This window comes from Hirundo rustica, chromosome 29, assembly GCF_015227805.2.
Source record: "Hirundo rustica isolate bHirRus1 chromosome 29, bHirRus1.pri.v3, whole genome shotgun sequence".
In the NCBI taxonomy this organism is placed as follows: Eukaryota; Metazoa; Chordata; class Aves; order Passeriformes; family Hirundinidae; genus Hirundo; species Hirundo rustica.
Window position 1 is genome coordinate 1,209,150 of NC_053478.1, and position 26,497 is coordinate 1,235,646.

The 26,497-nt window shown below is 55.5% G+C and overlaps 1 protein-coding gene across 4 annotated transcripts; it reads left to right on the plus strand.

Annotated features, from left to right (window-relative positions):
* Positions 1-462: 462 nt before the first annotated feature.
* Positions 463-26,497, plus strand: SNX27 (sorting nexin 27). Of its 4 annotated transcripts, none has more exons than XM_058423776.1 (13): positions 463-727; positions 8,671-8,707; positions 9,732-9,926; positions 11,835-12,027; positions 13,882-13,946; positions 14,616-14,720; positions 15,953-16,031; positions 18,155-18,318; positions 20,420-20,509; positions 22,198-22,347; positions 23,531-23,659; positions 24,672-24,731; positions 26,359-26,497. In XM_058423776.1, exons 1-13 carry the CDS (start codon positions 468-470, stop codon positions 26,404-26,406), a joined length of 1,575 nt encoding a protein of 524 aa, XP_058279759.1. In that variant the 5' UTR covers positions 463-467; the 3' UTR covers positions 26,407-26,497. The 4 variants fall into 4 exon arrangements, with proteins under 4 accessions (XP_058279759.1, XP_058279758.1, XP_058279760.1 ...); XM_058423775.1 differs by lacking the exon at positions 8,671-8,707 and adding an exon at positions 9,420-9,456; XM_058423777.1 differs by lacking the exon at positions 8,671-8,707 and adding an exon at positions 9,603-9,639.

Consider the following 26,497-nt stretch of genomic DNA (forward strand, 5'->3'; position numbering starts at 1 on the left):
CCCAGGCCCTCAGCCCCTCCATCCCCATGGCAACAACGCCCTTCTGTTCCCATGGCAACAGTCCCTCCCCTTTCCAGTGTCAACACCCCCCCGTTCCCATGGTAACTGCCCCCCCGACCCTCGGTCGCTGTAACCCCCCGTTCCCACGACCACCCACCCCCATTCCCATGGCAACAGCCCCTCGGTTTCCATGGCAACACCCCCTCCTTCCCATGACAACAGCCCCGTTCCCATGGCAACACCCCCATTCCCACGCCCACGGTGCATGCGCCGCGCTCTCCCCGCCCCTCCGTCTCTCCGACTACACTTCCCGTCACGCCCCGCGGCCCGCAGCGCGCTAACGGCGCTCGGCAGCTCCGCGGACTCCATTTCCCATCGCGCCCCACGGCGAGGACGGTGTAGGGCGGGTCCGTACGGCGGCCGTCGCGGGTCCGGTCTCGTGACGCGCGCCGTGCGCGGAGGCCAAGATGGCGGACGAGGAGGGCGAAGCGCGGCCGGGGGCGCGGAACGGGGCCGGGGAGGGACCCCCGGGCGGGCCCCGCGTCGTCCGCATCGTCAAGTCCGAGTCCGGTTACGGCTTTAACGTCCGCGGGCAAGTGAGCGAAGGCGGGCAGCTGCGCAGCATCAACGGCGAGCTGTACGCGCCGCTGCAGCACGTCAGCGCCGTGCTGGGCGGAGGAGCCGCCGACCGCGCCGGGGTGCGCAAGGGGGACCGCATCCTGGAGGTGTGAGTACGGGGGGGCCGCCCACCCACAGCCCCCCGGCACCCGGCCCCGGGAACGGCCCCCACACGCACGGGCACGGCGGGAGGAGGGGGGAAACGGGGGTCCTGAGGGGGCTGGGGGCGATGAGGGGGCTGGGCTGAGGGGACACTGAGCTCTTGGGGGTGCTGAGGGGGCGATGAGGGGACACTGAGCCTTGGGGGTGCTGAGGGGGCGATGAGGGGACACTGAGCTCTTGGGGGTGCTGAGGGGATTCTGAGAGGACACTGAGCCTTTGGGGGTGCTGAGGGGATTCTGAGGGGACACTGAGCCTTTGGGGGTGTTGAGAGGATTCTGAGGGGACACTGAGCCTTGGGGGTCCTGAGAGGCCGATGAGGGGACACTGAGCCTTTGGGGGTCCTGAGAGGATTCTGAGGGGACACTGAGCTCTTGGGGGTCCTGAGAGGCCGATGAGGGGACACTTAGCTCTTGTGAGTCCTGAGCGGATTCTGAGGGGACACTGAGCTCTTGGGGGTGCTCAGAGGATTCTGAGGGGACACTGAGCTCTTGGGGGTGCTGAGGGGATTCTGAGGAGCCTTCGGTGAGGGTGTCATCAAGGGTGTTGAGAACCCCGGAGCCTGGGGGCATTTTCTGGGGGGTCTTGAGGGGGCTGAGGATCGGGTGATGAAGGTGTCGTGAAGGGGCTGAGACCCCCGGCCCCTGCTGGGGGTTTGGGGGGGAATCCTGAGGGGGCTCATGGCCCTTTGGTGACGTTTGGGGGGTGTTGGGGGTCCTGAGGGTGAGGGTGTGACTGGGGAGGAGGGAGAGCCCCCGACCGACCCTTGCTGGGGATTTGGGGGGATCCTGAGGGTCCCTTGCTGAGGTTTGAGGGGGTGTTTGGGGGTCCTGAGGGGACAGAGGGTCCCTTGGTGAGGGTGTCATGAGGGGGGGGTTTCAGCCCCCGGCCCCTGGGGGGAATTTGGGGGATCCTGAGGGGACAGAGGATCCCTTGGTGAAGTTTGAGGGGGTGTTTGGGGGTCCTGAAGGGACAGAGGGTCCCTTGGTGAGGTTTAGGGGTGCTGAAGGGGGGTCTTGTGGTCTCTCCCCCTTCATGACACCCTCAGCAAAGGACCCCCAGCCCTTGGTGGGAATTTGGGGGGTCCTAAGGAGGGGGGGCTGGGCTCCCCCAACCCTCGCTGGGGGTTTTGGGGGGGTCTTACAGGAGCCTCTAAAGGGGGAGCACTTGGGTTTGAACATGGGGACCCTGCTGGGGAGGTCAGGGCGGCATTTTTAGGGATAAACCCCTCGGATTTCAGTGTGAGGACCATCCTGAGGAAGGCAAAGGAACATTTTTAGGGATAAACCCCTCGGATTTCTATGTGAGGATCCTCCTGGGGAGGTCAGGGCAGCATTTTTAGGGATAAATCCCTTGGATTTCAGTGTGAGGACCATCCTGGGGAAGGCAAAGGAACATTTTTAGGGATAAACCCCTCAGTTTTCAGCCTGAGTACCATACTGGGGAGGGCAAAGGAACATTTTTAGGGATAAACCCCTCGGATTTCAATGTGAGGACCCTCCTGGGGAGGTCAGGGCAGCATTTTTAGGGATAAACCCCTCGGATTTCAGTGTGAGGACCATCCTGGGGAGGTCAGGGCGGCATTTTTAGGGATAAATCCCTTGGATTTCAGTGTGAGGACCATCCTGGGGAGGGCAAAGGAACATTTTTAGGGATAAACCCCTTGGTTTTCAATGTGAGGACCATCCTGGGGAGGGCAAAGGAACATTTTTAGGGATAAACCCCTTCTATTCCGACTTGGAGACACTTCCTTCCCATTCCCGGGTCTCGTGTTCTCCAGCTGCTGCTTTCTGACACCCGAAATTGTAACTCTGACCTGGAAAACGCCTTCCCGTGGGAATATTCCTGCCGTGTGGAAACTCATCTTCCTTTCGCCGCCATCCAGAAAAATCCCTTAAACTTCGTGGCTGTTTTGGGGCTGGCTGAAATCCCTCCGATCCCAGCGTGGGGGTTGGTTTTCAGGGATCCCTCTGGATCCTCCCACCGCCGCCCTTCGCTCCGGGTCGGTTAAGTCCAATTACTGATTAATTCCAGGGATTTCCGAGCTGCAGGAATGTTTTGCTGCCAGCTCTGGAAGTTCCGAGGGGTGTGAGGAGCTGCCCGCGGCCGGTGAACCCCGCAGAAATCCCAGCTGGGATTTGGCTCTGTCCCAGCTGACCCAAATTCCCGATTCGCTGATTTTTTTTTCCGTGCGGGAGGAGTTGGGAGCGGAGGGAATTCTGCACCTGGATGATCCAGCTTTGGGGGAGCGGCATTCCCAGGCTGAGTGGGGAGGGTTTTGTGGGCATTGGGATGAAATTTTCCCTCGCTTTTGAGCATTTAAAATGCTGGGTTTGGGATCAGAGGGAGGTTTGGAGCTTGGTGCTGGAATTTTGGGATTCAGTGGCTGGTGCCAGCTGAGGAACGGGGCATGGTGTTGGAAATAATTAAACCCTGGCGTTAATGAGGGTTAATGAAGGAGATTTGCTTGTGGTCTCCCAATCCCTGGTGTCCCTATGGGAGCTGGAAGCATTGGGAATTTCCTCTTGGTTTATCCACTTATTTCCTGGGAGGAGTGGCTTTAATTTGTCCCTGTGTCCTGTAGGGATTCCAGGTTGGCTCTTGTCGTATTCCAGTATTTATGTATCCCGGTATTTCAATGTTCCAGTAACCTTATAGCCAAATATTCCAATTCCAATGTTTGAATATTCCAATGTTTCAATATTCCAATGTTTCAATATTCCAATGTTTCAATATTCCAATGTTTCAATATTCTGATATTCCTATGTTTCAATATTCCAGTATTTCAATATTCCAATATTTTGATATTCCAGTATTTCAATATCCCAGTATTTCAGAATTTTGGGATTCCTATGTTCCAGTATTTCAACATTCCTATGTTTCGATATTCCAATGTTTCGATATCCCAATATTTCAGTATTTCGGAATTCTTGTGTTCCAATATTTCAGTATTGCAATATTTCAGTATTGCAATATCCCACTATTCCTATTTCCCTATATTCCGATATTCCCATCATTCAATGTCCCTATATTCCAATATCCCTATTTTTCCCATATTCCGAGATTACTGAATTCCCATATTCCAGCATTCCCACCTTTTGCTGCAGAAACCACCCCAAAATTCCACGAAATCGGCATGAAATCCCCCCGGGAGGATCCCACCCTCATTTTCCTCACATCCCTTAAAATCCCAACTCCTGGAATTCCGGGCCGGAGGAGGAAACAATAACCCGGGATTCCCAAAATAGCTCCGGTTTCCCTTCCTTTTGCCCGGGAGCAGCGGGAAAGGGGGGGCCCATCCTCCTTCCCAGTTCCTCCGGAGGGAATTCCCAAAATCCGGGCCCTGGAGCTCTGGGAGGAGCTGCCTGCGTGCATTTGGGATTCCGTGTGGGATTTCCCTCCTGGAATTCCCAGCAGACCGGCCCCGAGGAGGGGAATTTTGGGGAAGGAGGAGCCTGAGCGAGGAGGTTCCACTCCTGAGGAATTCCTGCTGGGATTTGTGGGGGTATTTGGGATGTGGAGGTTCCGCTCCCGAGGAATTCCTGCTGGGATTTGTGGGGGTATTTGGGATGTGGAGGTTCCACTCCTGAGGAATTCCTGCTGGGATTTCTGGGGGTATTTGGGATGTGGAGGTTCCACTCCCAAGGAATTCCTGCTGGGATTTGTGGGGATATTTGGGATGTGGAGGTTCCACTCCTGAGGAATTCCTGCTGGGATTTGTGGGGGATATTTGGGATGTGGAGGTTCCGCTCCCGAGGAATTCCTGCTGGGATTTGTGGGAGTATTTGGGATGTGGAGGTTCCACTCTCGAGGAATTCCTGCTGGGATTTGTGGGGATATTTGGGATGTGGAGGTTCCACTCCCGAGGAATTCCTGCTGGGATTTGTGGGGGATATTTGGGATGTGGAGGTTCCATGCCCAAGGAATTCCTGCTGGGATTTGTGGGGATATTTGGGATGTGGAGGTTCTGCTCCTGAGGAATTCCTGCTGGGATTTGTGGGGGTATTTGGGATGTGGAGGTTCCACTCCCGAGGAATTCCTGCTGGGATTTGTGGGGGTATTTGGGATATGGAGGTTCCGCTCCTGAGGAGTTCCTGCTGGGATTTGTGGGGGTATTTGGGAAGTGGAGGTTCCGCTCCTGAGGAGTTCCTGCTGGGATTTTCATGGATGCTGCCTGGTCCTTTTTCCATCCCTCCCTCCCGGATCCAGCATCCAGCTCCTCCCTGTGCCTTCCCAAGGCCCTGGAATGCTCCGGAATGCTCCGGAACCACCGGGGACAGACGATGGGAGCTAACTGAGCTCTTGATCAGCGCCTGCAACGTCCATCATCCCCGATCCTCCGGGAAACAGAGGGAAAACGGGGTTTATCCCTAACGCCGAGCGGGAAATCGGCCGGATCCAGGCGGGGTGGGGTCTCGGATCCCACCAGACTCATTCCTGCAGCAGGGAAACCTCTGGAGCAGGCGCAGCGCTGGGAAGGTGTCGGGTTTTGATGGAATAACCCCCGGAATTGGCGTCACGTGCGAGGCCCGAGGCGTTTCCCTCTCTCCCTGGGCTCAGTTCCCGTTTTACGGGATGGGAAAAGTCGGGAATGCTCGCTGTGCCGCGCTGGGAGCTGCTGGCTCGGCGCATTCCCGGTGTTGTGCTCACCAAGGGCGCCGCGGGGAATTCACTCCGGGAATGGGCAGCGGGAATTTCCTCATCCTGAGGCTCCGAGGGGGGGTCTTTAACCTTGGAAAATTGAGGAAGTGGATTGGAAATGGAAGATAAAATCCCGCTGATCACCAGCTGATTCCTCTTCCTTTTCCCAGTCTTTTCTTTCCCGTTTCTTCCTTTCCCCTTTTCCCATTTCTTTCTTCTCTCCTTTTACCATTCCTTCTTCCTTTCCCTTTCCCTTCCCTCGGGAATTTCTCAGATCCATCCCATCCCTTGGATCTCCATCTCCAGGATGCTCCTTGCCCAGTTCCTCACTGTGAATTCCCCTGGCAGACCCCGAGTCCGGGAATTTTCCCAGGTCCTGGTGGAAAATGACTCAATCCCTGTCGGAACAGGAACCCCGGAATGTTTTCCGTGTCACGGGGCCCTTGCTCATCCCTGTCGGCGTGATGGGAATTCTGCTTCACCCTCAGCCTTTCCTGCAGCTCCGTTCTTCCTCATGGAGATTCCCAGATCCCAGGATCTCCCGGCCTTTCCCTGCCGCTCCCTTTTCCCAATGGAACATTCCAGATCCCAGGAACTCCCGGCCTTTCCCTGCAGCTCCATTCTTCCTGATGGAACATTCCAGATCCCAGGATCTCCCGGCCTTTCCCTGCAGCTCCGTTCTTCCCAGTGGAACATTCCAGATCCCAGGATCTCCCGGCCTTTCCCTGCACTCCGTTCTTCCTGATGGAACATTCCAGATCCCAGGATCTCCCGGCCTTTCCCTGCCGCTCCGTTCTTCCCAATGGAACATTCCAGATCCCAGGATCTCCCGGCCTTTCCCTGCAGCTCCGTTCTTCCTGATGGAACATTCCAGATCCCAGGATCTCCCGGCCTTTCCCTGCCGCTCCCCTTTCCCATTGGAACATTCCCAGATCCCAGGATCTCCCGGCCTTTCCCTGCCGCTCCCCTTTCCCATTGGAACATTCCAGATCCCAGGATCTCCCGGCCTTTCCCTGCAGCTCCGTTCTTCCTGATGGAACATTCCAGATCCCAGGATCTCCCGGCCTTTCCCAGCAGCTCCCTTTTCCCAGTGGAACATTCCAGATCCCAGGATCTCCCGGCCTTTCCCTGCCGCTCCATTCTTCCCAATGGAACATTCCAGATCCCAGGATCTCCCGGCCTTTCCCTGCAGCTCTCTTCTCCCAATGGAACATTCCAGATCCCAGGATCTCCCGGCCTTTCCCAGCAGCTCCCTTCTCCCAGTGGAAGATTCCCAGATCCCAGCCCGGCTGGTGGATGAGACGTTTTCCACTCTGCCTCCGATATTTCCCGGGAATATCGCGCTGGGCTGAGGAGCCTCTTCCCAGCTCCCTGGAAGAGGTGTTGGGAGCCCCTGGGAGAGGAATTCCACCAGAAATCCAAACTCCAGCTTCCACCATTGAATCCCGAGCGTTTCCCGCTGCAGCCTCCCTGTGGAATGAAGGGAAGGAGGCTCCTCCGTGCCAGGTCCTCCTGCTCCGGGTGGAACCCCTTCCACCTTCCCAAAAAAGGGAGTTATCGCAGGAATTTGCTCCTGGAATGCTGTTGGGAACGGCTCCCCTCAGTTTCCCATCCCGTGGCTGCGGATCCGCATTCCCAGCGGGAAGGATCCCTTGGATCTGGTGTCATCTCTTGGACCTCGATGTCCTTCCCGGAGGGACCCCGCTCCCCTGGAATTCCCTGGATTCCCTGAAGGATCAGAGCAACACCTGAAGCCGTTTTCCAGCTCCAAACGGAGCAAAACAATCCCGGTGTTCCTTTTCCTTGGGAAGAGGATCCCGCGGATCCGCGGCTGCCGCGCTTCCCGCCTGGATTTAACATTCCTGGATTCCAGCCTCGGTTGCCATGGTGACTTTATCCCAAAGTTCTGACTCCTGCTCCTCCTCGGAGACACGAGCAGGGAAACATCCGAGCTTGGGAAGATCCTCTGGGAGCGACGGGAGCCGGCATTTTTGGGAATTCCGGGTCCTGTCCGTGCCCCTTTCCCAGAGTTTGCTGTTGGCTCGGGGGGAAAACATCCGAGGGTTGCTCCATTTTCCCTTTTCCATGGAATTGTACGGAAGCTCCAGCGGGTTTGGATAGCCTTGGGTAGTGTTGGAGCCGGAGGAAACTTTTCCAGCTCCTGGAGCAGCTGGAATTGTCAAACCTGGGTTTGTGAGCGGAGATCTGACCTTTCCAGGGTGATTCCTGTAGGGAGAAATTCCATAAAAATGGGTGGGTGGGGCCAGTCAGAGTTATTCCCTTCCCTTGGAGAGCTGGGGACCGGAGGCCAAATCCCACTCTGGATCCTGGGACCGGCCAGCGGCACGGGATGGGGACAGTTCCAGACTTTTCCGTGGGGAAATTCCTCGTTGGGAATTCCGAGCGACTTCTGCGGGAGGGATCCCTCGCCTCGGAAGCGGCTCGGGAACGTCTCGGGTCTCCAGCACTCCGTGGGATTCCCGGAGGTTTGGGGTTGTCTGGGATGAGTTTTCCTGGGCAGGTTTGATCCATGTTTTCTGGGCAAAGCCAGATCCTTTCCATGAGGTTCTTGGAAATGTCAGGAATGTTCTAGAGGTGGCTTGGGAATATTTTCTGTGTTTCCGTGGGGTTTCCCAGTGTTTCTGGGAAGTTTGGAATTGCTTGGGATGAGTTTTCCTGAGCTGGTGTGATCCAGATCTTCTGGGAAAAGCCTGATCCAGGCCCTGGAGCTCTTGGGAATGTCTTGGGATTGATTGGGATGAGTTTTCCTGGGCATCTTGGCCAAGGTTTGATCCAGGTTTTCTGGGCAGAGCCAGATGGGGCTCCTTGGAACATCAGGAATGTTCCAGAGGCTGCTTGGGAGCGTCGTGGGTCTAAAGCGCTTCCGTGGGATTCCGGGAAGTTGGGATTGCTTGGGATGAGCTTTCCTGAGCAGGGGTGATCCAGATTTTCCAGGCAAAGCCAGAGCCAGGCCGTGGGATTCTTGGGAATGTCAGGAGTGTTCTCTGGAGGCAGCTCAGGAATATCTTCAGCACTTCCATGGGAGTTTGGGATATTTTTCCATGCAGGAACAGGGTGAACGTGGAAGGGGCCACGCACAAGCAGGTGGTGGATCTGATCCATGGGAATTCCATAGGAATTTGGGATTTATTTCCTTTAGGAATGGGGTGGACATGGAAGGAGTCATCCACAAGCAGGTGGTGGATCTGATCCGTGGGATCCTGTAGGAATTCCGGATATTTTTCCCTTTAGGAACGGTGTGAACGTGGAGGGAGCCACGCACAAGCAGGTGGTGGATCTGATCCATGGGAATTCCATAGGAATTTGGGATTTTCTCTCCTCAGGAACGGTGTGAACGTGGAAGGGGCCACGCACAAGCAGGTGGTGGATCTGATCCATGGGAATTCTATGGGAGTTTGGGATATTTCTCTCCTCAGGAATGGTGTGAACGTGGAAGGAGCCACGCACAAGCAGGTGGTGGATCTGACCCGTAGGAATTCCATGGGAATTTGCGATTTATTTCCTTTAGGAATGGGGTGGACGTGGAAGGTGCCACGCACAAGCAGCTGATGGATCTGATCCGTGGGATCCCGTAGGAATTCGGGATTTTCTCTCTTTAGGAATGGTGTGAATGTGGAAGGTGCCACGCACAAACAGGTGGTGGATCTGATCCATAGGAATTCCATAGGAATTCCATAGGAATTTGGGATATTTTTCCCTTTAGGAATGGTGTGAATGTGGAGGGAGCCACGCACAAGCAGGTGGTGGATCTGATCCATGGGATAATGTAGGAATTGGGGATATTTCTCTCCTCAGGAACGGTGTGAATGTGGAGGGAGCCACGCACAAGCAGGTGGTGGATCTGATCCATGGGAATTCCATAGGAATTTGGGATATTTTTCCCTCTAGGAACGGTGTCAATGTGGAAGGTGCCACGCACAAGCAGGTGGTGGATCTGATCCGTGGGATCCTGCAGGAATTCAGGATATTTTTCCCTCTAGGAACGGTGTGAACGTGGAGGGAGCCACGCACAAGCAGGTGGTGGATCTGACCCATAGGAATTCCATAGGAATTTGGGATTTTCTCTCTTTAGGAACGGTGTGAATGTGGAGGGAGCCACGCACAAGCAGGTGGTGGATCTGATCCGTGGGATAATGTAGGAATTTGGGATTTTCTCTCTTTAGGAACGGTGTGAACGTGGAGGGAGCCACGCACAAGCAGGTGGTGGATCTGATCCATGGGATCCCGTAGGAATTTGGGATATTTTTCCCTTTAGGAACGGTGTGAATGTGGAAGGAGCCACGCACAAGCAGGTGGTGGATCTGATCCGCGCCGGCGAGAAGGAGCTGGTGCTGACGGTGCTGTCGGTGCCGCCGCACGAGGCCGAGAGCCTGGAGCCGCCCGAGGAGCCGCTGGGGCCGCCCTTCTACGACTACAGCGAGAAGCAGGCGGTGCCCATCTCCATCCCCACCTACAAACACGTGGAGCAGAGCGGGGAGAAGTTCGTGGTGAGGCTCCTCCCCGCGCCCCCATCCCGCGGGAATGGGGGGGAAAATCCCGCGGATTTGGGGGATTTCACAAAGCGGGGTTCGGTTTGTGCCGAATGGTGAAAAAACGGCAGGGTTCTGCCCCAAAAACTGCAGGGTTTTTTCCTAAAATGGCAGGGTTTTGCCCAAAAATAGCAGGGTTTTCCCAAAATAGCAGAGGTTTTGCCCAAAACCAGCAGGGATTTGCCCTAAAATAGTAAGGTTTTTCCCTAAAATATCAGAGGTTTGCCCAAAAATAGCAGAGGTTTTGCCCAAAAGTGGCGGGGTTTTGCCCAAAAATAGCAGAGGTTTTCCCTAAAATAGTAAGGTTTTTCCCTAAAACAGCAGAGGGTTTTCCCTAAAATGGCAGGGTTTTACCCAAAATAGCAGGGGTTTTGCCCAAAAACTGCAGAGGTTTGCCTTAAAATAGCAGAGGTTTGCCTTAAAATGGCAGGGTTTTTCCTAAAATGGCAGGGGTTTTCCCCAAAAATAGCAGAGGTTTTGCCCAAAAATGGCAGGGGTTTTTCCCTAAAATGTCAGTTTTTTTCCAAAATATCAGGGTTTTTCCCTCGACTAGCAGAGCTTTTGCCCGAAACAAAAGAATTCTTCCTCACAACAGCAGGATTTTTCCTCAAATAGCATAGTTTTTCCCTAAAACCGCAGGGGTTTGCCCAAAATACCAGGATTCTTCCTCAAAACAGCAGGCTTTCTCCCAAAATAGCAGAGCTTTTTCTCTAAAACAGCAGGATTTTCCCCAAAATATCAGGAGTCTTCCTCACAGCAGCAGGGTTTTCCCCAAAAAAAGCAGGGTTTTCCCAAAACCAGCAGGATTCTTCCTCAAAACCAGCAGTCCCTCCATGGTGTCACTCCATGGATCTCCATGAACCTGAATCCCAGGATTTGGGGCTTCGGATGCCACATGGGAAATTTGGGATCTGTCTGTGTCCTGCAGGCAGTAGCTGTGATCCAGAATCCCAAAACTGGGGGTTTTGGGTGGAACCCGGGGAGTTTGGGACTTTCTCCGTGTCTCGTGGGCAGTATCCACGATCCTGAATCCCGAGTTTTGGGGGTTGGATGGGAAATGGGGAGTTTGGGATCTCTCTGCATTCCACGGGCAGTGTCCACGATCCTGAATCCCGAGTTTTGGGGCTTTGGATGGAACCTGGGGAGTTTGGGATCTCTCTGCATTCCATGGGCAGTGTCCACGATCCTGAATCCCAAATTTTGGGGGTTGGATGGAAAATGGGGAGTTTGGGACTTTCTCAGTGTCTCGTGGACAGTATCCACGATCCTGAATCCTGAGTTTTGGGGCTTTGGATGGGAAATGGGGAGTTTGGGATCTCTCTGCATTTCGTGGGAAGGAGTCAGGAACTTAAATCCCAAGATTTTGGGCTTCAGATAGAAAATGGGGAGTTTGGGATCTCTCTGCATTCCATGGGAAGCATCCCTGATCCTGAATCCCGAGTTTTGGGGCTTTGGATGGAAAATGGGGAGTTTGAGACTTCTCTGCATTCTGTGGGAAGTATCCATGATCCTGAATCCTGAGTTTTGGGGGTTGGATGGAACCCGGAGAGTTTGGGATCTCTCTGCATTCCACGGGCAGTATCCCTGATCCTGAATCCCGAGTTTTGGGGCTTTGGATGGAACACGGGGAGTTTGGGATCTCTCTGCATTCCACGGGCAGTATCCACGATCCCGACTCCGCAGATCTGGGGTTCCCGAGGCGCTGGAATGCCGGGATCAGCAGGGACACCCCACAGCTGCGGGCTCCGTGCATTTCCCTCTTTCCCCAAACCCCTCTCTCCAGGAGGTCGGGCGGGGCTGAGCCACAGGGAGGCATTTGGGAATTTTGGGGGAATTTTTGGGCACGTCTGGGGGCTCTCCCCGCAGGTGTACAACGTTTACATGGCCGGGCGCCAGCTGTGCTCCAAGCGCTACCGGGAATTCGCCATCCTGCACCAGAACCTGAAGCGGGAATTCGCCAACTTCACCTTCCCGCGCCTGCCCGGCAAGTGGCCGTTCTCGCTGTCGGAGCAGCAGCTGGACGCCCGCAGGAGGGGCCTGGAGGAGTACCTGGAGAAGGGTACGGAGCAGGGCTGCCCCACATCCCTCCCGGTCACAAATTCCTCACCCGAAAATCCGTCATCGTCACAGAATCCATCACCCAAAAATCCATCCTGGTCACAAAATCCGTCACCCAAAAATCTGTCATTGTCACAGAACCATCACCCAAAAATCCGTCATCGTCACAGAATCCATCACCCAAAAATCTGTCATCCTCACAAAATCCGTCACCCAAAAATCCATCATCGTCACAAAATCCGTAACCCAAAAATCCCTCATTGTCACAGAATCCATCACCCAAAAATCTGTCATTGTCACAGAATCCGTCACCCAAAAATCCATCCTGGTGACAAAATCTGTCACCCAAAAATCCCTCATTGTCACAGAATCCATCACCCAAAAATCCATCCTGGTCACAAAATCTGTCACCCAAAAATCCATCCTGGTCACAAAATTCCTCACCCAAAAATCCATCCCGGTCGCAAAATCCTCACCCGAAAATCCATCATTGTCACAAAATCCGTCACCCAAAAATCTGTCATCGTCACAGAATCCATCACCCAAAAATCCCTCACCCAAAAATCCCTCATTGTCACAGAATCTGTCACCCAAAAATCCATCCTGGTCACAAAATCCTTACCCAAAAATCCATCCTGGTCACAAAATCCTTACCCAAAAATCCATCACCCAGAAATCCATCCTGGTCACAAAATTCCTCACCCAAAAATCCGTCATTGTCACAAAATCCATCACCCAAAATCCTCACCCAGAAATCCCTCACCCCAAAATCCTTCACCTCATCACAAAATCCATCACCTCAAAACCCCTCCTCACCTCAAAATCCCACCTTGTCCCAAACCCCTCCTGGCCCCAAACCCCTCCTCACCCCAAACCCCCCCCGCCATTCCCAGGGCTGTCCCGGCGTTCCGCACCCACGGGGTTCCTGCTCCCTTTGTGGGATTGCTCGGGGCGGTTTGGGGTGGCTGGGTGGGATTTTAGGGTGAAGCTCCTTGGATCCGCCTCGGAGAGGGTCTGGATCCATGGGGGGACACCAGGACATGGAGAACATGGGGTTAACATGGGGTGACACTGGGGACAGGAGGTGACAGAGGTGACCCTGGGGACAGGAGGGGACACTGGAGGTGACCCTGGGGACAGGAGGGGACACTGGAGGTGACTCTGGGGACAGGAGGTGACAGAGGTGACCCAGGGGACACTCAATCACGTCATAGAGGGTCTGGATCCATGAGAGGACACCAGAACATGGGGTTAACGGTGACACTGGGGACAGGAGGGGACACTGGGGACAGCAAATGGCACACTGCAGGTGTTGGCCTGATCCACCTGGGATGGGTTTTGGATTCATGGAAGGACACCAGGGCTTGGAGAAGACGGGGTTAACAGTGACACTGGGGACAGGAGGTGACAGAGGTGACGCAAGTGCAGGAATTCTCCTCAGGATGAGTCGGGATGACGGGAAGGGGTTGGTGGGGTGGCCCAGGAGGGGACGTTCCGTGTGACGTTCTGTGTGACGTTCCGTGTGATCTTCCCCGTGTGACGTTCCGTGTGACATTCCCCATGTGACGTTCCGTGTGACATTCCCCACGTGACGTTCTGTGTGACATTCCATGTGGTGTTTCCCGTGTGACGTTCCCTGTGACGTTCCCCATGACGTTCCCTGTGTGACGTTTCCTGTGAGACGTTTCCCGTGACGTTCCGTGTGACATTCCTCGTGTGACGTTCCCCGTGACGTTCCTCGTGACATTTCCCGTGTGACGTTCCCCGTGTGACGTTCCGTGTGACGTTCCCCGTGTGACGTTCCCTGTGTGACGTTCCGTGTGACGTTCCCCGTGACGTTCCGTGTGTCCCGCAGTGTGCTCCATCCGGGTCATCGGCGAGAGCGACATCATGCAGGAATTCCTGTCGGAGTCGGACGAGGTGGGTGATGTCATCCCGCAGAATTCCATGGAAAAAACCCCTTCCATGGAATGGCCAAGGTGGGAAAACCCCTCCCGTCCAAACGTCTCCAAGGCCACCCCCGATCCCTGTCCCCAGCTGCCACATCCACGGGGTCTGGGGACAGTTCCTGCTGATTTTTATGGGATTCAGGCTTGGTCCAACAGAATTCCATGGGAAAACAACCTTCCATGGAATCATGGAAAAGCCCTTGGAGCTCCTCGGTCCAACCGTCCCCAAGTGCCACATCCACGGGATTTGGGGACAATTCCAATTGTTTTTTATGGGATGGAGGCACCCCAAGCTCCCAGAATTCCTCCAACCCCCCCCAATCCTTCAGGATCCAGGGAACAGGCTGGGAATGAGCGGGAATTCCAGAGGGTGAATTGGTCCCAGAGCCCAATCTGGGACAAATCCCGGGATGGCGATTCCGCAATGCCCCGGCCACGAAGGGATGGAGGAATTCCACGGGGGAATTTTCCCAAATATCCCACCTGGAGCTCCCCTGGCCATCCCCTTGGGAGAAGATTCCAACCCCCATCCCTCCTCCCACGCTGAATCCCCGCTGGGGGGGGATTTGAGGGATCACACGTGGCTGGGAAAAGCAGGAATTCCTGATGTTTGGGGGGGGATTTCCTCCCTTTTCCCCAGAATTACAACGGCGTCTCCGACGTGGAGCTGCGGGTGGCGCTCCCGGACGTCACCACGGTGACGGTCAGGGTGAAGAAGAACAGCACCACGGACCAGGTGTACCAGGTGAGACATTCCCGCCGGGAATTCCCATCTTTCCCACCGGGAATTCCCATCTTTCCCACCGGGAATTCCCATCTTCCCCCACCTGGATTTTCCTTTTTCCCACTTGGATTCTCCTTCCCCCACCTGGATTTTCCTCTTTCCCACCTGGAATTTCTTTCTCTTCACCTCAGTTTTCCTTTCCCACCTGGATTTTCCATCTTTTCCCACCTGGATTTTCCACTTTTCCCACCTGGATTTTCCATCCTTTCTCACCTGGATTTTCCACTTTTCCCACCTGGATTTTCCATCTTTTCTCACCTGGATTTTCCATCTTTTCCCACCTGGATTTTCCTCTTTTCTCACCTGGATTTTCCTCCTTTCCCACCTGGATTTTCTGTCTTTCCCCACCTGGATTTTCCATCTTTTCCCACCTGGATTTTCCATCTTTTCCCACCTGTATTTTCCTCTTTTCTCACCTGGATTTTCCTCTTTTCCCACCTGGATTTTCCATCTTTCCCCACCTGGATTTTCCTCTTTCCCACCTGGAATTTCTTTCTCACCTCAGTTTTCCTTTCCCACCTGGATTTTCTATCTTTCCCCACCTGGATTTTCTTTTCCCACCTGGATTTTCCTCCTTTCTCACCTGGAACTTCCATCTTCTCACCTCAGTTTTATTTTCCCTGCTGGATTTTCCTCTTCCCACCTGGATTCTCCTTCTTTCCCTCTGGATTTTCTTTTCCCCACCTGGAATTTCCATTCTCCACCTGCATTTTCCTTTCCCCCACCTGGATTTTTCTCCTTTCCCCACCTGGAATTTCCTTCCCCTCACCTCAGTTTTCCTCTTTCCCACCTGGATTTCCACCCCCACCCTGTTTTTTGAGGATTGGGATCCACTGGATCCATGAATTACGGGGAATAAAATAACACAGGGGAGAGACCCTTGGGAAAAAGGAGGTGAAAACCCCACCAGAAAAGAGCAGGAATTCCGGGATTTGGCTGCTCTCAGGACACAGCCCCTGGAATTCCACCCCGAGTTCCGGCCGTGGGACGATCCCAGACGGAATTACGGGAATTTCCCCGCTCCTTTCTTCCCCTCGGGGGAATCCCGGGCTGGAATCGTGGAGCCGCCCCCGGGGAACGAAGCAGCTCCTCCCGCTTTTGCTGGCAGAATTCCAACCGGGTTTTCCCGTGGTCAGGGAATTCCCGGGAATGGCCCGGCCTGGCGCTGATCCCGTTTTCCCGGCGTTTTCCAGGCGGTGGCAGCCAAGGTGGGCATGGACAGCGTCACCGCCAACTACTTCGCCCTCTTCGAGGTCATCAACCACTCCTTCGGTGAGCCCGGAATTCCGCGGGAATTCGGGGGAAAGGAGGAGCTGGGAAGAAGAGGGACGGAGGGGATCGGCGGGTCCTGAGGGTGGGATTGTGGAATTTGTGCTTCCCCCCATCCCAGGCTGGTTTGGGATGATTCCAGGGTATGGGGGATCCATGGAATGACCTGGAAGAGGGAAGGGTTTATCCCCAAAATCCCATGAGGCCGGGACAGGGAATCCTGGAATGGTTTGGGATGGAAAAAAAATCCTTAAAGATCCTCGGGATCTTGGGATCTCCCAGCGTCCCAGGGGTGATCCAAGCTGGAATCGAGCATTCCCAGGGGTGGGGAATTGTCCTGGCTGGAAAAGCCCCGAGGCTGAGGCCAATCCCACCAAATCCCATCCACCTGCTGCTGCTTCCGGGAGATTTTCTGGGATAATTCCCGGGAATGGCGGCTCCGCCCCGCCCTGAGCAGCTCCTTCCAACATCCGATCACCTTTTCCACGGGGAAACATTCCAACCTGGAATATTCCACTTTATTCCAAATATTTCCATGGAAATATCCAACCTGGACCTCCCCTGGCGCAGTTTGAGGGGGGAAATCCAGGTTGGATATTCGGGAATATTTCCCCATGGAAATCCCGATCCCTTCTCCCGCCTCACCCCGGCTCTGTCCCAGCTCTGGGCTCCTCATCCCGGCTGGAATCCTGAGGGATTTGAGCCTCTGGAATTCTGAGGGATTTGAGCCTCTGGAATTCTGAGGGATTTGAGGCTCTGGATCCTGAGGGATTTGAGCCTCTGGAATTCTGAAGGATTTGAGGCTCTGGAATTCTGAGGGATTTGGGGCTCTGGAATTCTGAGGGATTTGAGGCTCTGGAATTCTGAGGGATTTGAGGCTCTGGAATCCTGAGGGATTTGGGGCTCTGGAATCCTGAGGGATTTGGGCTCTTCTGTGCCCGGCTGGGGTCACCCAGCTCTGCTCAATCCCGATTTCCCGCAGCATTCCTGATTTCCTGGGGATCCTGGGATGGATTCCCTGGGATGGAATTCCCTGGGATGGGATGGAATTCCCCTGGATGGATGCGTTGTGGCCTCACCACGGGATGAGGGATGTGGATTATTTGGGATTTGGAGCCAAGGTTTCGTTCCCAGCCGGAGCCTCCATCCCTGGATCCTCATCCTGGCGTTGGGAGAGGATTTTTGGGATGTTCCTTGAGATTTTGGAGGATTTAGGAGCCATTTCGAAGGATTTTGGGAAACATTTTGGAAGATCTGGGATCATTTCTGATGGTTCCCTGTGGGAAAATCCCATTTTAACGCCAATTTTTGGGATGCTCCTCCAGATTCCAGGGGATTTTTCGTTGATTTGGGATCATTCTGGGAGGGTTTGGGATCATTCTGGAGGATTCAGGATTGATTCTGGGATCATTTTGGAGGATTCAGGATTGATTCTGGGATCATTTTGGAGGATTTAGGAGCCATTTTGGAAGACTTGAGCATAATTTTGGGAGGTTTTGGGATCATCTCTGATGGTTCCCTGTGGGAAAATCCCATTTTAACGCCGATTTTTTTGGGCTCTCCCGCTCCCCGACCCCGACATTCCGCGTCTTTCCCGGGTTTTCCCAGTGCGGAAGTTGGCTCCCAACGAGTTTCCCCACAAGCTCTACGTGCAGAACCACACCCGGGATTTTTGGGATGCTCCTCCAGATTCCAGGGGATTTTTCATTGATTTGGGATCATTCTGGAAGCATATGGGATCATACTGGGAGGATTTTGGTATCATTTTGGAGGATTTAGGAGCCATTTCAGAGCATTCTGGGATCGTTCTCTAAGGACTCAGGATCATTTCTGACGGTTCCCTGTGGGAAAATCCCATTTTAACGCCAATTTTTGGGATGCTCCTCCAGATTCCAGGGGATTTTTCATTGATTTGGGATCATTCTGGAAGGTTTTGGGATCATTTTGGAGGATTTAGGAGCCATTTCAGAGCATTCTGGGATCATTCTTGAAGGACTCGGGATAATTTCGTATGGTTCCCTGTGGGAAAATCCCATTTTAACGCCGATTTTTTTGGGCTCTCCCGTTCCCCCCTCCCTTCCCGCTCCCCGACCCCGACATTCCGCGTCTTTCCCGGTTTTTCCCAGTGCGGAAGTTGGCTCCCAACGAGTTCCCCCACAAGCTCTACGTGCAGAATTACACCTCGGCCGTGCCGGGCACGTGCCTGACGCTGCGCAAGTGGCTCTTCACCACCGAGGAGGAGGCGCTGCTCAACGACAACGACCTGGCCGTCGCCTACTTCTTCCACCAGGTACCGAATTCCCGCCCGGAATTCCGCCGGAATTCCCGCCCGCCTCAGCGAAAAGTCCCTTAGAAGGGGGTTGGGTCCAAGGGTTGATCCCGGCGTTGGGAATTCCGCCAGGTTTTATGGGATTGAGGCAGCCCAAAGTTCTTGGGCTACCCCGAGATCGCCCGGGTGAGGAATTCCCAGCTGGAATTCTCCCAGAGAAATTCCCCAGAGAAATTCTCACCTGGTGAGGAATTCCCAGCTGGAATTCTCCCAGAGAAATTCCCCAGAGAAATTCTCACCTGGTGAGGAATTCCCAGCTGGAATTCTCTGGAATTCCCGTTCGGGTCAGGAGAACCCCTCCTAAGGCAGGTCCCGAAGTTGATCCCGAGGCAGTTTGGGATTTTTGGAGGTTTTTTTATGGGATTGAGGCGCCTCAGTGTCCCCAAGTGAGGAATTCCCAGCTGGAATTCTCCCCAGAAATCCCCCCGAGAAATTCTCACCTGGTGAGGAATTCCCAGCTGGAATTCTCCCCAGAGAAATTCCCCAGAGAAATTCTCACCTGGTGACGAATTCCCAGCTGGAATTCCCCTGGAATTCCCGTTTGGGTCAGGGAAACTCATTAGAAGGTGGCTGTGTCCAAGGGTTGATCCCAACGTTGGGAATTCCGCCCATTTTTATGGGATTGAGGCAGCCCAAGGTCCACAGGTGAGAAATTCCCGGCTGGAATTCCTCTGGAATTCCCATTCCTGTTGGGAGAGGTGGTGGAGTGCAGCAATTGATCCCAACTTTGGGAATTCCGCCCGTTTTTGTGGGATCGGGGCACCCCGAGCTCCCAGATGGGCACCACCAGGTGAGGAATTCCCGGCTGGAATTCCATTGGAGGACTCGTTCCACTCGGGAAGGGTCCTTGGTCCCGATGGTCGATCCCAACTTTGGGAATTCCGCCCATTTTTTTGGAGCTGAGCTCCCAGAAGAGCTCCATCAAGCAGGGAATTCCCAGCTGGAATTCCAGTGGAATTCCCGTTCAGTTTGGGAGGAGGTTGAGTCCAACCCTTCATCCCAACGTGAGGAATTCTGGGAGCTGAGCCAGCCCAGGCTGGGGAATTCCCGGCTGGAATCCTTTCGGAGAACTCCTTCAGTTTCCGAAGGGCGCTTGAGTCCCAAAGGTTGATCCCAACATTGGGAATTCCGCCCGGTTTTTGTGGAGTTGAGGCCGCCTGGCCTTCCCCAAGTATGGAATTCCCAGCTGGAATTCCGTTGGAGATCTCACTCAGGTCATTGGAAGATGGTTGGATCCCAATGGTCGATCCCAACATTGGGAATTCTGCCTGGTTTTTATGGGATTGAGGCACCCTGAGCTCCCAGAAGGGCCCCACGGGTGAGGAATTCCCGGCTGGAATTCTCTTGGAGTTCCCGTTCAGCTTGGGAAGGGTCATTGGGAGGTGGTTGATCCCAACTTTGGGAATTCCTCCCGGTTTTATGGGATTGAGGCGCTCCCGGACGCGCTCCGAACCCCGCTGTGCTTTGGGATGCGGGGATTGGGGTGGGAATTCCAGAGCTGGGTCCCAAATCCCGGATTTGGAGAATTCCAGGGGTGGGATCCCAGCACTGCCCCAATTTCCACGGAGGAATTGTCCCAGTTTTCCCACCTGGAACAACTTGGAGCCGTTCCTTGGGAAAAGAGCCCCATCCCTCATTTCCTGGGAGATTTATTTCCATAAATGGATGGAAAATCCGGGATTATCCAACATTTCATCTCCCAGCCTGGACCTTTCCCGGTTTTCCTCCTCTGGAAGTGGGAGAAGGACGCATTCCTGCTCCATCTCCCTTTTTTCACCCAAATTCCCCACATTTTGTGCCTGGACCATCCTCACCCATTCCCAAGAGTTCCCAACCTTCCCAAATCCATCCTCTCATCCCAAGGGACCTTTTCCCAAACTCCCTGTGGATATTCCAGCACCTCCCCGAGGCCCTCGTGCCGGGAATCGGGATGGGAAAATCCCCCCTTGGAGCATTTTGGGGCTGGAATTTGGGATCAGAACCCCTGAGGGTGGTGCAGGAGGGGGCTCCTCCTCCTCCCATCCCAAATCCCGGATTTTTCCCGGATTTTTCCCGTTCCCAGGCCGTTGATGACGTCAAGAAAGGCTACATCAAAGCCGAGGAGAAATCCTACCAGCTCCAGAAGCTCTGCGAGCAGAGGAAGATGGTCATGGTGAGTTAGCCCGGATTTTCCCGGGAATGCGGCCGGGAAGAGGCTCTGGAATGGATCCCGGCCTCCCTGAGCTCTGGCAAATCCGTGGATTTACCCTTTGGAAGCGCTGACTGTAGGAAGATCCACGGAATTCCCCTGTGGCAGCGCTGCCCGTGGCTGCATCCCAGTAAATTCCATGGGATGTCCCTCTGGGATCCCTGCCGGTGTCTGAATCCCAGGGAATTCCCTGGAATCCCATTGGATTCCCTGGAATCCTGGTGACTCCTGGTGACTCTCGAAATCCCAGTGACTCCCGGTGAATTCCCTGGAATCCCGGTGACTTTTGGAATCCTGGTGACTCCCGGTGAATTCCCTGGAATCCTGGTGACTCCCAGAATCCCGGTGACTTCCTGGAATCCTGGTGACTCCCGGTGAATTCCCTGAAATCCCTGTGACTCCCTGGAATCCCGGTGATTCTTGGTGACTTCCTGGAATCCTGGTGACACCCGGACTCCCGGTGACTCCTGGTGACTCCCGAAATCCCGGTGACTCCCAGTGAATTCCCTGGAATCCTGGTGACACCTGGAATCCCGGTGACTCCTGGAATCCCTGGAACCCCGGTGACTCCCTGGGATCCCGGTGACTCCTGGAATCCCGGTGACTCCCGGTGTGTCCCTGCATCCCGGTGGCTCTCTGGAATCCTGGTGACTCCCAGTGGATCCCTGGAGCCCCGGTGACTCCCTGGGATCCTGGTGAGTCCCTGGAACCCCGTTGTGTCCCTGGGATCCTGGTGGCTCCCGTTGCATCCCTGGGCTAGCGGTGACTCCCGGTGACTCCCTGGGATCCCGGTGACTCCCGGTGATTCCCTGGGATCCCAGTGATTCCCCGGGATCCTGTTGCGTCCCTGGGCTGGCAGTGACTCCCGGTGATTCCCCGGGATCCCGGTGACTCCTGGTGATTCTGGTGGCTCCCGGTGATTCCCTGGGATCCTGGTGATTCCTGGTGATCCCGGTGGCTCCCAGTGGCTCCCGGCAATTCCCTGGGATCCCAGTGGCTCCCAGTGATTCCCGGTGATTCCTGATGATCCCAGTGGCTCCTGGTGGCTCCCAGCGATTCCCAAATCCCGGTGTTTTTCTGGCAGTACCTGACGATGCCGCGCACGTGCAAGGGGTACAGTGAGATCACCCTCCCACATCCCGGTGATTCCCGGTGGCTCCCGGTGATTCCCTGGGATCCCAGGGAACCTGGTGGCTCCCGGTGATTCCCTGGGATCCCTGGGATCCCGGTGATACCCTGGGATCCCTGGGAACCCGGTGGCTCCCGGTGATTCCTGGTGACTCCCGGTGATTCCTGGTGATTCCCCGAGCTCCCGGTGACTCCCGGCGATTCCCGGCGATTCCCAAATCCCGGTGTTTTCCCGGCAGTACCTGACGATGCCGCGCCCGTGCGAGGGCTACAACGAGATCACCCTCCCACATCCCGGTGATTCCCGGTGGCTCCCGGTGGCTCCCAGTGATTCCCTGGGATCCCAGTGACTCCTGGTGACTCCTGGTGATTCCCTGGGATCCCTGGGAACCCGGTGGCTCACGGTGATTCCTGGTGACTCCCGGTGACTCCCGGTGATTCCCTGGGATCCCGGTGACTCCTGCTGGCTCCCGGCGATTCCCTGGGATCCCGGCGGTTCCCACACCCCGGTGTTTTCCCGGCAGTACCTGACGATGCTGCGCACGTGCGAGGGCTACAACGAGATCACCTTTCCGCACTGCTCGTGCGACTCGCGGCGCCGCGGCCACGTCATCAGCGCCATCAGCATCCGGCACTTCAAGCTGCACGCCTGCACCGAGGAGGGGCAGCTGGAGGTGCGCCCGGTCCCGGCGGGATCGGGTCGGGATCACGGGGCCGTCCCAGCGTCCACGGGGCCACCCCAAACCTCTGGGGTCGGCCGGGATCCGGGCGGTCATCCCAACATCCCAGGGGTTATCCCAAAGTCTGTGGGGTTGTCCCAGTGTCCCGGGGATTGGCCAGGATCCATGGGATCATCCCAACATCCCTGGGGTTATCCCAACGTCCATGGGGTCACTCCAAACCTCTGGGATCGGCCGGGATCCGGGGGGTCATCCCAACATCCCTGGGGTTATCCCAAAGCCCGTGGGGTCATCCCAACATCCCAGGGGTTATCCCAAAGCCCGTGGGGTTATCCCAGCGTCCCTGGGGTCATCCCAAAATCCATGGGGTCATCCCAAAATCCATGGGGTCATCCCAAAATCCGTGGGGTCATCCCAAAATCCATGGGGTCATCCCAAAATCCATGGGGTCATCCCAAAATCCGTGGGGTTATCCCAAATCAATAGGGTCGCCCCAAACCTCTGGGATCGGCCAAAATCCATGGGATCGGCCCAACATCCCTGGGCTTATCCCAACATCCCTGGGCTTATCCCAACATCCCTGGGGTTATCCCAACATCCATGGGGTCATCCCACATCCCGAGGATTGGCCCAAAATCCACGGGATCGGCCCAAAATCCACAGGGTCCCCACAAATCTGTAGGGTCGGCTCCAATCCATGGGGTCATTCCCCAGTCCATGGGATTGGCCCCAAATCCCTGGGATCATCCCCAACTCCCTGGGATCACCACTAATCCATGGGATCATCCCAAATCCCTGGGATCATCCCCAACTCCATGGGATTGTCCCCAAATCCCTGGAGATCATCCCCAAATCCCTGGGATCATCCAATTCCCTCACACCTTTGGATTTTTTGGATTTGCCCCTGCCCCGTTTCCCCAAATCCCTGGAATTCACCCGGGACCATCCCCATTCCCTCACACCTTTGGATTTGCTCCTGTTCCACATCCCCAAATCCCTGGGACCATCCCAAATCCCTGGAATTCACCCGGGACCATCCCCATTCCCTCACCCCTCGCCTCTCCCCACGCCCCCGAGCCTTTGGGATCCCCCCAGGGAGGGATTCGGGAAGCGCAGCCGCTGCTCTCCGGGTCAGCTCCGGGACAAATCCCGCTTTTCCCTGCCGGAATTCCCGCAGAACCAGGTGATCGCGTTCCAGTGGGAGGAGATGCAGCGCTGGGACACGGACGAGGAGGGGATGGCGTTCTGCTTCGAGTACGCGCGCGCCGAGAGGAAACCGCGCTGGGTCAAGATCTTCACCCCCTACGTGAGTGTCCATGGATCCTGCTGGAATTCCATCGGGAATGGGACCGGGAGTGTGCCCGGATCCCGCCGGAATTCCGTCGGGAATGGGACCGGGAGTGTGCCCGGATCCGCCGGAATTCCATCGGGAATGGGACTGGGAGTGTGCCCGGATCCTGCTGGAATTCCATAGGGAGTGGGACCGGGAGTGTGCCCGGATCCCGCCGGAATTCCGTCAGGAGTGGGACCGGGAGTGTGCCTGGATCCGCCGGAATTCCATCGGGAACGGGACCGGGAGTGTGCCCGGATCCTGCCGGAATTCCATCGGGAGTGGGACCGGGAGTGTGCCTGGATCCCGCCGGAATTCCATCGGGAGTGGGACCGGGAGTGTGCCCGGATCCCGCCGGAATTCCATCGGGAATGGGACCGGGAGTGTGCCCGGATCCCACCGGAATTCCATCGGGAATGGGATTGGGAGTGTGCCCGGATCCCGCCGGAATTCCATCGGGAGTGGGACTGGGAGTGTGCCCGGATCCCGCCGGAATTCCATCGGGAGTGGGACTGGGAGTGTGCCCGGATCCTGCTGGAATTCCATCGGGAATGGGACCGGGAGTGTGCCCGGATCCTGCTGGAATTCCATCAGGATTGGGACTGGGAGTGTCCATGGATCCTGCATGGAATTCCATTGGGAATGGGATTGGGATTGGGAGTGTCCCTGGATCCTGCATGGAATTGCCTCGGGAATGGGACCAGGATTGTCCATGGATCCCGCCGGAATTCCTTCGGGAATAGGTTGGGAGTGTCCCGGATCCCGCCCGGAATTCCTCAGGCAGGATGTGGGACACTCCCGATCCCATTCCCCAGGAATTCCAGGTTCCTCCCTGGAGCTCCAGATTCCTTCCTGGAGCTCCTGGTTCCTCTCTGGAATTCCTCTGGGGCTCCCGGTTCTTCCCTGGAGCACCCAGAGCTCCCAGTTCCCCTCTGGATCTCCTGGATTTTCCCTGGATTTCCCCTGATCCCCGTTTTTCCCCCGGCAGTTCAATTACATGCACGAGTGCTTCGAGCGAGTGTTCTGCGAGCTCAAGTGGAGGAAGGAGGTGAGAATTCCAAACTTTTCCCTTTCCCAGGCGGTTTCCAGTGGGAAGTGGTTCCATGAACGTGGCTCCAGCTGGGAACGACTGGAAAATCCCTGGATGGGGGAAAAGCAGGGGAGGAGCTCTGGAGGGGGGGAAGGTTTCATGGAGCAGCTGGAAAAAGGAGCTGCAGGTGGTGGGAAAAGGCTCCTGGAGCTGGGAATGACCTGGGATAAACCTGGGAAAAGGCTCCTGGAGCTGGGAATGACCTGGGATAAACCTGGGAAAAGGCTCCTGGAGCTGGGAATAACCTGGGATAAACCTGGGAAAAGGCTCCTGGAGCTGGGAATGACCTGGGATAAACCTGGGAAAAGGCTCCTGGAGCTGGGAATGACCTGGGATAAACCTGGGAAAAGGCTCCTGGAGCTGGGAATAACCTGGGAAAAGGCTCCTGGAGCTGGGAATGACCCGGGATAAACCTGGGAAAAGGCTCCTGGAGCTGGGAAAATCCTGGGATAAACCTGGGAAAAGGCTCCTGGAGCTGGGAATGACCTGGGATAAACCTGGGAAAAGGCTCCTGGAACTGGGAATGACCTGGATAAATCTGGGAAAAGCCTTGAGGAGTTGGGAATGACCTGGATAAATCTGGGGAGTTGGGAATGACCTGGGATAAATCTGGGGAGTTGGGAATGACCTGGATAAATGTGGGGAATTGGGAATGACGCGGCCATTCCCAGTTCGGGATTTACCCTGGAGCATTTGGGATGTTTTAAATCCCAGCTGCTCCTGGTTTTTTGGGAAAACCCAGGCCTTCATCCTTTTCCTGGGATCCTGAGGGCAGGGGAGGCGCGGCAGGGAATCCCTTCCCTTTTCCCGTCCCAGTTCTGGAGCTGCCGGGAGAACTGGGAATGCTCCGGGAGGGGCTGGAGCCCGGGGCTGGGATTGGGATCGGGATCGGGATTGAAACCGGATTTGGGACTGCAGCTGGGATTGGGATGGGGATTGAAATCGGCATTGGGAATGGGATCAGAATCGGAACTGGGACTGCAATCATAATTGGGATTGCAATGGGATTGAAATCAGAACTGGAATCGGAGTTGGGATTGAAATGGGGATTGCAGTCGGAATGGGGATTGGAATTAAAATCGGAATTGAAATTGGGATTGAAATCGGAATCAGAATTGGAGTTGGGATTGGGACTGGATTCGGAGCTGGGATTGGGATTGGATTCGGAGCTGGGTTTGGGGTTGGATTCGGAGCTGGGGTTGGGGTTGGATTCGGAGCTGGGGTTGGGGTTGGATTCGGAGCTGGGTTTGGGATTGGGTTTGGAGCTGGGTTTGGGATTGGATTCGGAGCTGGGATTGGGATTGGATTTGGAGCTGGGTTTGGGATTGGGTTTGGGATTGGGTCCGGAGCTGGGTTTGGGATTGGGTCCGGAGCTGGGTTTGTGACTGGATGCGGAGCTGATTTTGGGATTGGGTTCGGAGCTGGGTTGGCACCAGGACGCTCCGGCCGCGCCGCAGCCCCGTCCCAGCTCCGGAGCCCTTCCAGCCTCTCCTCGATCCCACTTTTCCGGGAATCTCCCCCGTTTCCCCAGCGGCAATCCTGAGCTCCTGCCGCCTCCACCTCGCCCCTTTTCCTTCTTTTCCAGAACCTTTTCCAGCTGGTCAGGTCACAGCAAAGGGACGCGGCCACTTAACCCCGGGAGCTTTTCCAGGAATCCCAAAAAAATCCCCGTTATTGTATTAAAGCCCCCCCCCGAAAACTAAATCTCATTAATTTCAAATCCA

Coding starts and splice junctions, on each gene's coding strand:
- SNX27 (XM_058423776.1), top strand. CDS start 468: ATGGCGGACGAGGAGGGCGAAGCGCGGCCGGGGGCGCGGAACGGGGCC. Junction 13,947..14,615: donor TCCTGTCGGAGTCGGACGAG/GTGGGTGATGTC, acceptor CCTTTTCCCCAG/AATTACAACGGCGTCTCCGA. Junction 23,660..24,671: donor TCAAGATCTTCACCCCCTAC/GTGAGTGTCCAT, acceptor TTCCCCCGGCAG/TTCAATTACATGCACGAGTG.